We start from the raw sequence: 13,117 nt of genomic DNA on the forward strand, positions 1-13,117 counted from the left end.
GCATACTTGATTTTTTTTTAAATGAAGCCGAGGTTGCCGCTGTTTATTTTTATGATTTTATTTTTGGCTGCGCTGGGGCTTTCTTGCTGCCCACAAGCTTTCTTTAGTTGGGGCAGGCGGGGCTGCCCCTACTTGCCATGCGAGGTCTCCTCGCTGCAGTGGCTTCTCTGGTCGCCGAGCACGGATCCCGGGCGTCCTGCCTCAGGAGTTGCGGGGCACAGGCTTACTTGCTCCGAGGCCTGTGGGATCTTGTCGGACCAGGGATCGAACCCACACCTGCTGCGTTGGCAGGCAGATTCTTAACCACTTGACCACCTGGGAAGCCCCTAATACGCTTTTAAAGCCCATTTTATGATTTTAAAATCAAATTAAAATTAACGGCTGTGTACACTGCAGGTGGGAGTGTAAATTGGAACACTTACTTTAAAAGACAGTTTGACATTATCTAGTAAATATGTGTAACCCACACCCAGCAATTTCACACCCGAATATGTACTCTAGAGAATTGTTTTTCAACCTGGGCTTGTAGCCCATTAGAATGAAGACAGTTTAGTGGCATTTGACCAACAATTTTCTTAAATGATAAATACAATAGAAAATGTCAGTGTACTTTCAGGGTATTATTTTGTGAAACCTTTTCCTAGTTACTATTTGTATATATGTGGGTGGACTGTGAGGTAAAATATATGTTCTTATTGTGGTTGCTGTCAAGAAAATTTGAAAGCCACTATTCTAGAGGAGCTATAAATGCTTGTTATTTCATAAGAAGTAACTGATTTCATTCAACAAAGATAAATTATGGCTGATTCATACAACAGGATTTTACACACCATGAATTGCAGCTGTGTCCAACACCTAAGCAATGTATGTTTTTATGTGACATCCTTATGGGGTGAAACTGTAAAGAAAAGTAGGAGATTGATAAATATAATACCATAGTGACTACTTCTGGTTGAAAGTGAAAATGTCTGTCGCTCAGCCGTGTCTGACTCTTTGCAACCCTGTGGGCTGCCCGCCAGGATCCTCTGTCCATGGGATTCTCCAGGCAGGAGTACTGGAGTGGGCTGCCATTTCCTTCTCCAGGGGATCTTCCTGACCCAGGGATCAGGACCCTGTCTCCCGCATTGCAGGTAGATTCTTTACCATCTGAGCTGCCAGGGAAGTGGCACTTCTGGGTAAGTCGGGCTGAAGGTTGAGAGGAGGCAAAGGTAAAGAGGAGAGTGAAAAAGCTGGCTTCAAAGTCAGCATTCGGAAAACTAAGACCACGACGTCCAGTCCCATCACTTCGTGGTAGATAGATGGGGAAACAAGGGAGGCAGCGACAGACTGTTTTCTTGGGCTCCAGAATCACTGCAGATGGTGATGCAGCCATGAAGTTAAAAGACGCTTGCTTCTTGGAAGAGAAGCTACGACAAACCTAGACAGCATATTAAAAAGCAAAAACATTACTTTGCCAACAGAGGTCCGTCTAGTCAAAGCTATGGTTTTTCTAGTAGTCATGTATGGATGTGGGAGTTGGACCATAAAGAAGACTCAGTGTCAAAGAATTGATGCTTTTGAACTGTGGTGTTGGAGAAGACTCTTGAGAGTCCCTTGGACTGCAAGGAGGTCCAACCAGTCCATTCTGAAGGAGATCAGCCCTGAATATTCATCGGAAGGACTGATGGCTGAAGCTGAAACTCCAATACTTTGGCCACCTGATGTGAAGAGCTGACTCATTGGAAAAGACCCTAATGCTGGCAGGGATTGGGGGCAGGAGGAGAAGGGGACGACAGAGGATAAGATGGTTGGATGGCGTCACCGACTCAATGGACATGGGTTTGAGTGAGCGCCGGGAGATGGTGAAGGACAGAGAAGCCTGGCGTGCTGCAGTCCATGGGGTCACAGAGTCGGACACGACTGAGCGACTGAACAACGACAAAAGGTTGAGCCGGGCGTCAGAGGCTTCAAAGGTCCTGCTGATGCTCTGTTTTCTGACTTAGATGTGGGCACACAGTGATTAATTTTTTAAAAAATTGTGCATCTGTGTTCTATGCAGTTTTTTAAATTGTAAATTTATGTAACAAAGTTTACCGTTTTAATACTTTTTAATAATGACACTGAGTACATTAGCACTGTTGTGTTATTCATCCCAGCATGTTCCTGTCTTCCTCTGAAACGCCATACGCGGTGAACAGTAGCTCCCTGTCTCCCCTGCCTCTGTCTCTCCTGGCAGCTGCCGCTCTCTCCAGCTGTATTGTGTTTGGCTTCTTTCACTTAGCATAGTGCCTTCTGGCTTCTCCTTGCAGCATGTGTGAGAATTCCCTCCCTGTTCAAGGTCAGTCATATTCTGTCGTGTATCTGCTGCATTCTATTTGTCCATGATCCACTGATAGGCATTTGTGTTGCTCCCACCTTTTTGCTGTTTTGAACAGTGCTGCTCTGAACATGAGTATACAGATATCGTTCAGTTCTTCTGATTTTTAAAAAATTATCCCTTCTGGAAATTTCCTAGTGGTCCAGTGGTTAGGACTCGGCGCTTCCACTGCAGGGGCCAGGGGTTGTATCCTTGGTCAGGGGACTAAGATCTTGTAAGCTGTATGGCACGGCCAAAAATGATAATAATAAAACTTTAAAAATGTGTTCCTTCCAATGAAATAGCTCTGTAGTGGATGAGTGAACTAGAAAGATGTTAGCCCTTCTTAAAACTGAAGCCATGAAGTGGTGATTGCTCTAACCATCCTTACTTGGGGGAGACTTTTGTTTTCCTTATTATTTCATAGACTTTCCTCTGGATCCTGAAGAGTTTTCCAACTTAAATCATTTTGGAATGAGGTTTGGACTTGTTCCTTTTTATTCTTTTTTTTTTAATGTAGCATAAAATAGCATCTTATGTTTTAAGCTTTAGCTTCTGTGGAAAGTTTGAAATTGTAAGTTTCCCTGCAACACCCCTAAATAACAGTAATAAGAATCGATACGTTTCATTGCCGTTTAAAGAAGAAAAGTGCCACAGTTGAGTCTTATTAAAACATAGGCCCTAAGAATTTAGTGGGGACACAGGAGCAAAGTGCTGTGAATTTACCAGCCAGTGAAGCAAAAGATCAGCTCAGCTATTTCTAAAAGAGATCAGGTTACATTCATCTTTCATGTATTCTTGCCAGTAGCCATCATTGTCTCTGTTTCTAGCATTAGGAAGTGGTTTCCCAGCATACTGGGAGTTTTAATTTAAATTAGCCTTTTAATAAATTCAGACTATATAACTTGTTTAAATTGTGGAGTGTCTTCACGAATCAAATAAGTAGTAAAATGAAATGTTCATATCACGGCATGGTAGTGAAATCGTAGTCCCAAGAATACCGGTCCAGGTTCATGTTGCCCTGAGGGTCTCTGCGTGCGTGTGTTTGTGAGGCCTCTCTTCTCTGACTGCGCCGGGGCTGCGTTGCTGCGCACAGGCTTTCTCTGGCCGTGGCGCGCAGGCGGCTCTCCTGTCTAGAGAACCCTGTGGGTCACGGGCTCTGGGGTGCGTGCGCGTCGGTAGGTGCAGTACGTGGGCTCCTGTGCTGTGTGAGCTTAGTTGCTATGGCAGGTGGAGTCTTCCCAGAGTAGGGATCGAACCTGTGTCCCCTGCATTGGCAGGTGGGTTTTTAACCACTGTACCACCAGGGAAATCCAGGTTTCCTTTCTTGGAAGTAAAACCCGTTATTCAGAAGTTATGATTTTCCAGCTTGAATTTTAAACACCTTTCTGTGAAACTGTGACAATTAGATGGTAGGACTTGTGTGTGTGTGTGTAGTTTTTTTGTTTTTGCTTTTTGGAGTTTTTTTTTTTTTTTGCCTTATTCAGGAAAATAAAAATTTGTTGACCCTATATGAGTCCAAAAAAACTTGCTGATCTGTGAAATTCAGAGGTCTGAGAACCACTGCAATAGAACCTTTCCCCAAAAGGCTAAGAGAATCTTGGCATGCAGCTGATTTTCCCTACTCCTCCGTTGTTGTCAGAGTGAGGGTATATAACGGCAGAAAAAATCAGAACATTTTAAATATAGTAATCATTTTTTTAGGAACTGTACATTTTATCTTTTTTTTTTTTTTTTAATTTCTTTGGCAGCACCCAGCAACTTGTAAGATTTTAGTTCCCCAGCCAGGGATGGAACCCATGTCTTCTGCAGTGAAAGTGCAGTCTTAACCACTGGGCCACCAGGGAGTCCTTATGCCCCACTTTTACTCTCTAGTGTCTTTTAGCTATCTGAAATCTCTAATTTTATTAGTCTTATTTAAGTTTTTGATAGGAAGTTTCTGTTCTTTGTCACAATATCTAGACGTGAACGTTTAGGTTTTGTTGTTGACTTTGAAATGAATTCCCGACACTGTGTCTGCTTATTCATTCAGCAGCCTTTTGCTGAGTGTGTATATGGATACAAGAAATGAATTGTTTGCTGTTGTGCCCTAGGGAGAAGGAGGCGGGCAGCAGTGCAGTAACCGCCGGTGTGAAGGCGGGGGGCGGGGAGGGGGGGTGGTGGCCGTGCCCTGAGCTTCACTGCAGCCTGGTGTGGTTCACTCTGGGCTAATGCAATTCACTGCTGTTACAGGGAGGCTATCTGCCTCTTCTGCATTGTCTTCCATAAAAAATTATTTTCGAGAGAAAAATAATTTCTAAGCCTAGAAAACTGCACCTTTTAATGCACCTACTCTCTAACTCTCCTCTGATTCATACTGGACTTCCGATGAAAGCCTTTTGTCTCACATCAGTGTAATAGTTAAATTATACAGTTAGAATTGTTCTGTCCTTGGTATGTTATTACTTAAAATCTAAAAATTCAAGCTCTCACAAAATACAAATTTGGGTATTAAAGTTCTGTTACACTTTTTCAGTTTATACCACATGAAACATTTTGCTGAACCTAGAATATATGGAATTTTCAGAACCTAGAATATCTTCATTGATTGAAACCGGTACATTTTCCTTAGCCATTTATACGCAGTGAAATCTGCTGGCTGCATATGAATACAGGGTGTGGCCCTGAGAACTGGCGCATTTCTGCTCTCTGATAGTCGTGAACCGCTTTCATTTAACAGCAGCCATTGCAAAGAGTGATAAGAAAGTATCCTGATGGGTACTTGGGGGAAACACTTCATTTTTCTTTTTCATTAAAAGGACTCTTAGGTAACACAGAGAGATGAATTAACCATTGAAAAAGAACCTCACTGTAGCTGATATCTGTTATTAAACTTGGAATGCTTTTTAGAAATAGCTCTCTGAATTTACTTGTCAAAATAGCTTACAGTTTGCTAATAGCAACTGTAGTTATGCCAAATTTCTCTATTTCTAGATTTCTTTTTGGTCAAAATATCAACTGTCAGGAGTTAAGGAGTCTGTAGATTATGAACTTCTGTTAATGTACATAAAGATATTAAGTAGTTTGTACTTGTGATAAAATGCCCATCACGTAAAAAATAACTTTTGCCCTTTTGTCCTAAAAGTAATTCTGTAAGTGACAAAGAACATTGGTACAGGAGACAGTAACTTAAAAATTTTTCATCTTTCCACCTTCCCCCATTTCATTCCTTGGGATGGCTCTTAACTCTAACCCTATTCTTCAAAGCCCAAAGGCTTCCTTCTGTGTAACTTCCTTCTCAAAACTAGTTGGAAGGCATCTCTTCCTTCCCTGAACTGCTAGAACTTCTTGTTTGGTACCACAGTCTATCTTGTATTGGTATTCTTTATTTGTCTTTGGCTCTTACCAAATCTCTTTGAGAGGAATTAGTGGCATATATTCTTTTTGTGACTCCCATGGGATCTAAGTCAAAGCTATGGTTTTTTCAGTAGTCATGTATGGATGAGAGTTGGACTGTAAAGAAAGCTGAGCACTGAAGAATCGATGCTTTTGAACTGTGGTGTTGGAGAAGACTCTTGCGAGTCCCTTGGACTGCAAGGAGATCCAACCAGTCCATCCTAAAGGAGATCAGTCCTGGGTGTTCATTGAAAGGACTAATGTTGAAGCTGAGACTCCAATACTTTGGCCACCTGATGCGAAGAGCTGACTCAATGGAAAAGACCCTGATGCTGGGAAAGATCGGGGGCAGGAGGAGAAGGGGATGACAGAGGATGAGAAGGTTGGATGGCATCACCAACTCAAAGGACTTGAGTTTGAGTAAGCTCCGCGAGTTGGTGATGGACAGGGAAGCCTGGTGTGCTGCGGTCCATGGGGTCGCAGAGAATCGGATACAACTGAGCGACTGAACTGAACTGGGATCTAAGTACAGTTATTTTCACGTACAGCAAATGTTCCATTGGTATTTACTGAGTGCGTGAAGTAAGGTAAAATTTATATTTTGCCAGTTTTTCTTTTGTAACTTTTTCATTTGATCTAGTACAATGATGATAATAATGGTGGAAAATAGGAAGACAGTATCATCTTAGATTGGATCATATTGTGGTCTGTAAATTTTCATTCAGCAGTATTTTATGTTTCCAAGAATAGTATTTAATCCTTAGCTAACATTAGTGTGACTGGGTGGGTAACTTCACGAGTTTCATGGTAATACCTGTGTAGGGTTGCTTCTTTGTCCTTGCAGCTGGAGAGGCCCTCATGCTGACAGATGACTCTGGGTGTTTTCCGTTCAATCCGGAATGCCTCCGTGCTTAAAGTCTCAGTGCTTTACTTTACCATCATCATTAAGTCTCTTCCTTAATTGCACTTTTTTCACCTTTTGACATGGTAAAGAATAAACTTGATTACATTTTAAATGTTCAGCTTCCTTTTAGATAAGTGAAGTATATTCTGATTTTCTTAAGAAAAGAAAGTGTGTTAACTCCAAGAGGATTGTCACATGTCTAGTTCTGTAGAAACCAAAAGTACAATTGGTCACATATTGTTCTGGGCAGTGATTGTTACATAATAACAAAGTAATCTCATTCCCATCTTTAATTTCTTTGAATCGATTTTAACTCTTCACAAGTTAATCTGTTTCCTCCAATAAGTTCAGATTAGTTTGTTGCTATCTGCTGTCTTTACAGAATCTTTATGAAGTAGGTGGGTTTGAAACTTTGATTTCTTAAAGATAGATTTTTCCTGTCTTAACTCTGTGTGACTTACCTTGGGTCACACAGCATTATAGCTAGAAACAGTAACCACATCTCTCAGTCTCAAAGACTTCAGTGCAGTTCAGGCGCTCAGTTGTGTCCGACTCTTTGTGACCCCGTGAACCGCAGCATGCCAGGCCTCCCTGTCCATCACCAACTCCCTGAGTTTGCTCAAACTTATGTCCATTGAATCAGTGATGCCATCCAACCATCTCATCCTCTGTTGTCCCCTTCTCCTCCTCCCTTCAATCTTTCCCAGCATCAGGGTCTTTTCCAATGAGTCAGCTCTTCACATCAGGTGGCCAAAGTATTGGAGCTTCAGCTTCAGCATCAGTCCTTCCAGTGAGTATTCAGGGTTGATTTCCTTTAGGATTGACTGGTTTGATCTCCTTGCAGTCCAGGGGACTCTCAAGAGTCTTCTCCAACACCACTGTTCAAAAGCATCAATTCTTTGGCACTCAGCCTTCTTTATGGTCCAACTCTCACATCCATACATGACCACTGGAAAAACTGTAGCTTTGACTCTCTGGACCTTTGTTGACAAAGTGATGTCTTTTCTTTTTAAAGGGCAAAATTCATGGAATCAGAGGGGTATATTCTCTCTGACCAATAAGCTATCTTGACAGCATCTAGTGACACATAATAAGGGTAGGATCTGCTGTTGTTCCTGAATGTGTTGATATTATTGATGTAATTTCTATTATAAAATAATGCAAAGCATGTTGTGAGTAGAAATGTCAATAAGCTTTGCCCTTATTTGAATGTCTAGTGCTTGGAAGACAAGATTCCCAGGCGGTGATCTCTGCTCTCCAGGAGCTCAGATTTTAGTAAGTTAGCTTCAGTTTGTGGTTTCTCCCAAAGACTTGGTCACTTTTCCAATGAGTCAGCTCTTCCCATCAGGTGGCCAAAGTATTAGAGCTAGAGCTTCAGCTTCAGCGCCAGTCCTTCCAATGAGTATTCAGGGTTGATTTCCTTTAGGATTAACTGGTTGGATCTCCTTGCAGTCCAGGGCACTCTCAAAGTCTTCTCCCAACACCACTGTTCAAAAGCATCAATTCTTTGGCACTCAGCCTTCTTTATGGTCCAACTCTCACATCCATACATGACTATTCGAAAAACCGTAGAAGGCCTAACACAAATGTGAAGGGCGAGGAAGATTTCTTTTAAAGACTTTCATGAAAACCATATTCAATGAGTTAATACAGTTCCATGTGAAATGTTTTGTAGGGCTTCTTTTGGCATGGAAAAATGAAGCATTGTTTCAGAATGTCTCTGCTTCCTCTGGGAGTGTGAGTAGCGGTTTCAGCACCTAGTTAGTAGTGGACGTGCAAGACTGCAGACTGGTGTTGGGCGTGTGATCGCAGAGCACTTGCATCGGAGCCCACGCCTGTGTGTTCTCCTCAGCACCTGTGCTGAAGACCAAGTTAGCAAGCATGGCCTCAGGGGTGTCGGGTTTGATCCTTTCATGGACAGTGGAATGGTTGAATGATGAGAAAGTTCAATTGAATTGAAAATTCAGTTGAGAAAATTGAATTCATTCAGGTTGAATGCTTAAAACTGGGGATTAAACAAAAATGTGAGTCCCTTTATTTAGGCTTGCTAATTGTAAACATCTATTTCTGCTTTATTGACTATGCCAAAGCCTTTGTGTGGATCACAATAAACTGTGGAAAATTCTGAAAGAGATGGGAATAGCAGACCACCTGACCTGCCTCCTGAGAAAACTGTATGAAGGTCAGAAAGCAACAGTTAGAACTGGACATGGAACAACAGACTGGTTCCAAATAGGAAAAGGAGTACATCAAGGCTGTATATTGTCACCCTGCTTATTGAACTTATATGCAGAGTACATCATGAGAAACGCTGGACTGGAAGAAGCACAAGCTGGAATCAAGATTGCTGGGAGAAATATCAATAACCTCAGCTATGCAGATGACACCACCCTTATGGCAGAAAGTGAAGAGGAACTAAAAAGCCTCTTGATGAAAGTGAAAGAGGAGAGTGAAAAAGTTGGCTTAAAGCTCAACATTCAGAAAACGAAGATCGTGGCATCTGGTCCCATCACTTCATGGGAAATAGATGGGGAAACAGTGGAAACAGTGTCAGACTTTATTTTTTTAGGCTCCAAGATCACTGCAGATGGTGACTGCAGCCATGAAATTAAAAGACGCCTACTCCTTGGAAGGAAAGTTATGACCAACCTAGATAGCATATTGAAAAGCAGAGACATTACTTTGCCAACAAAGGTCCATCTAGTCAAGGCTATGGTTTTTCCTGTGGTCATGTATGGATGTGAGAGTTGGACTGTGAAGAAAGCTGAGCGCCGAAGAATTGATGCTTTTGAACTGTGGTGTTGGAGAAGACTCTTGAGAGTCCCTTGGACTGCAAGGAGATCCAACCAGTCCATTCTGAAGGAGATCAGCCCTGAGATTTCTTTGGAGGGAATGATGCTGAAGCTGAAACTCCAATACTTTGTCCACCTAATGCGAAGAACTGACTCATTTGAAAAGACCCTGATGCTGGGAAAGATTGAATGAGGGAGAAGAAGGGGATGACAGAGGATGAGATGTCTGGATGGCATCACTGACTCAATGCACATGAGTTTCAGTAAACTCCTGGAGTTGGTGATGGACAGGGAAGCCTGGCGTGCTGCGGTCTCTGGGGTCGCAAAGTTGGATGTGACTGAGCGACTGAACTGAACTGAACCCTTCGTTGGTCACATCATTTGCAAATATTTTCTTCTGTTCTCCAGGTTTTCTTTTCATTTTGTTTATGATTTCCTTTGCTGTGCAAAAGTTACTGAATTTAATTAGATCCCACTTGTTTACTTTTGTTTTTATTTCCATTACTCTGGGAGATGGCTTGAAAAATACATTGCTGTGATTCATGTCAAAAGTGTTCTGACTGTGTTTTCCTTCTGGTCCTGCATTTATCTTTGATCCATTTTGAGTCTACTTTTCTGTACGGTGTTAGGAGTTTTCTAGTTTCGTGTTTTTACATACGGCTGTCCAGTTTCCCAGCACCACTGTGTCACAGATAGTTGACCAGAGGCGCCTGAGCCTCCTGCCCTGCTCCGTCGGCCTGCATTTCTGGTCTGGGGCCGGTGCCATACCGCTCTGATTGCTGCAGCTTTGCAGCATGGAGAGTGGTCAGGGAGCCTGGTTGGTCCAGCTCCGTTTTTCTTTCTCAAGATTGCTTTGGCTGTTCTTTTATGTCTTTTAGGATCTTTTATGTCTCTCTACAGAATTAAAGAATTTTTTTCTAGTTTTGTGAAAAATGTCATGGGTGACATGATAGGGATTGCATCGAATGTGTAGATCGCCTTGGGTAGTATAGTCATTTTGGTACATAACTGTACTCTTTAGCCTGAGAGTTAGGGCTGGAAGTGGAAAGGCCTTCCTCTAGCAAGTTACGCACATGGAACAGAGTTCGCTCACAGTAGAGCAGAGGTGGCCGTCCAGGATCTTTTATTTAACACAGTTTATAGTAAACCCGTCACAGTTCCTGCCTGCTTCCGAGGAATGGCGGGGATTGTTGCTGCCCTTGCTCTGCCACCGCTGCCCTCTCCCGACCATGAGCGTCGAGGCCGCGCCCCTGCTGCTCAGCGGCCCCCGGCTGTGCGTTACCATCGGTGCATCAGCAGCCACTTGGTCAGGACGCAGTGCGGTATCATGGGTAATGTGGCAGATGCATTATGTTAGGAGCAATTTCATGAGTTTTGACTCATGTTTTTCTTACTGTGATCATTCTGTCCAGTTTTTAAGATGTACATAAACTGTTTTTGCCTAGTGTTCAATCTGCTGTAAGCATGGACGTGTAGTGTGTACTATTCTGTCTTGCTCAGCGTTAAGATTTACCCCGTGAGTATCTGTGGTTCCTTCCTGTATAGTGTTCTGTTGTTGGAATGTAGCACAGTCTATCTGTTCTCTTGTTGGTGGGTATTTATATTGTTTTCCGTTTTTAGCTCCTCGGATCTGTTTCGATGTTTCCTATTTTAAATATTGCCTTGTATCTGCTATTACAGCTCGTTAAGCTTGTATTAGAACGCTTAACATCCTCTTACGTGAACTGCCTTGTGTCATTTCTTATTCCCGTATCGTCAGAGTGTCCTTTTCACTCTTCTAGAATGCACCATTTTTTCTTCTAAGTCTGAGGTCCTGAATCGTATTACTGGCTAAGGGAAGCTAGCTGCTGTTCCTTTGCTGTTGCCGATCATACCTGGAGTTAGAGGAGTTGTTGAGAACAAGTCTTTTGGTTTTGTGGTTTTACCAGAACTTGGCTGACACTCTAGGTTTTCAGTGAAGAGGGAAAAAAACGCTATCAGAAACCTCTAGAGATTATTAGATATTTGGGATGGGCTTGGTATTTGAGCTGTGCCTGACAAATTAAGGTAGCTCGCAGCTAGTGTGGGGAAGTGCTAAAGAACAGGTTTCATTCTGAGCATCTGAATGAAATCGTGACCAGCTGGGCTGCAAGCGCCTGAGCTAGTTCAGAACTTGAGAAAGTGTGCCCTGGTGTGTGCTTCTCTCCTGCTGCAGGTGTCAAGTGGGATGTCATGGCCAGCTCCTCAGACAGCGAAGATGACAGTTTCATGGCTGTGGACCAAGAGGAGACCGTGCTGGAAGGGACAATGGAGCAAGACGAGGAGCCCCGCGCGGCGCTGGAGGTTGTGGAGATGCAACATAACAGGTCCATGTCTGAGCTGCCAGAAGAGGTTTTGGAGTATATCCTGTCCTTCCTCTCCCCGTACCAGGAGCACAAAACTGCAGCCCTCGTCTGCAAGCAGTGGTATCGACTGATTAAAGGTACTATGGAAAGTGCAAAGGTTTATTCACGTATTTAAGATTTCTTTGAATGATTTCTAATCTCTCAGTTTCCTTCTCTCTTTTCTCCTTTCCGTTTATTGTGGTTCTGAAACTTAGCATTAGACAGTTCGCTCTGTACATTTTTCTTTCTCTCTATCCTGCCTAGCGTTATGAACAACTTGAATACTGTAGGTTTGAATCCAGTTTGCAGTTTTAAAATGAGGATTCTTTTCCTTCATATTCTTTGAGTTGATCCAGTAAATTGTATTATTCTGGAATAGGTAGAGTAGGGATGAATATGGATTGATGGTAAGAGCTGACCTTCATATAACTCTCACCATTGTCAGGACTATTGTAACTGCGTTACAGTCATCCTGGCAAACTGTGAATAGCTTCAAGTAGCTGTCTGTGGCAGATGTGGAGTTATGAAAGCATTTGATGCTTGACTTTATCTCTAAACAGCCCAGGTCCTATATATGTATTTTACTTTTTAAAATGAATTTCTCCTTTTTTCCCCTCCATTTTCTAATCAAGATTTCAGCTCTAAATGTTGAGGTTACTAATTATACTATATTTTTCCAAATATTTTTTTGTGTGGACCATTTTTAAAGTCTTTATTGAATCTGTTACAATATTGCTTCTGTTTTTGTTTTTTGGCCGTGAGGCATGTGGGGTCTTCACTCCCTGACCAGGGATCAGACCTGCACCCCTGCACTGGAGAGTGGTCTTAACCACTGGACCGTCAAGGCAGTCCCCTGTATTTTGAATTAATAACAGTTATTTTGTTTTAGGTGGAAAGGGCCTTTTTTTTTTTTTGAATGAAGATGACCAAGCCAGTTGAATGATCTTTGATCAAAGCAAGGGTTGTATTGACTTTTTCTTTGCTGGTGTGAGCAAGGCAGCCAGAGATAGGAGAGAGGGAAAAGGTTTAGATCAGAATCAGTCTTAAAATCTTTCCTAGAACCAGAGAGGTTCTCTGAGGAGTAGGGTCTGTATCAGTTGTCCACAGTGCAGCCTCGATGGCTAATGAGGACCAGCTGTGTTGAAACTGCCCGCGGGCCCTGCGTGCATTTGCTCACAACTGGTAACATTGGTATGCACACTTGCTTCTGTTTGCAGAATTAATGGACTCTGCAGGAGAGATTGGCTCCCTGCACTATGGAGGTGGATGGTTTTACCTCTAAAATAGAGGAGGAAGAATCATACCTGAGGGGTGGTGATCTAATCAAAGATATTTATTTATTCTTGGC

At 42.5% G+C, this 13,117-nt stretch overlaps 1 protein-coding gene across 2 annotated transcripts in view; it reads left to right on the forward strand.

The window, feature by feature from the left end:
- FBXO42 (F-box protein 42) overlaps positions 1-13,117 on the forward strand; it is a 105,635-nt gene that overhangs the window by 44,216 nt on the left and 48,302 nt on the right. For both annotated transcript variants that reach the window (XM_027522591.1, XM_027522583.1), the window contains exon 2: positions 11,601-11,867. In XM_027522591.1, the coding sequence (XP_027378392.1) occupies positions 11,618-11,867 (250 nt within the window). In that variant the 5' untranslated portion in view covers positions 11,601-11,617. The remainder of the gene's footprint in view (positions 1-11,600; positions 11,868-13,117) is intronic.

The sequence above is a fragment of the Bos indicus x Bos taurus genome, chromosome 2 (assembly GCF_003369695.1).
Source record: "Bos indicus x Bos taurus breed Angus x Brahman F1 hybrid chromosome 2, Bos_hybrid_MaternalHap_v2.0, whole genome shotgun sequence".
Taxonomy (NCBI): domain Eukaryota; kingdom Metazoa; phylum Chordata; class Mammalia; order Artiodactyla; family Bovidae; genus Bos; species Bos indicus x Bos taurus.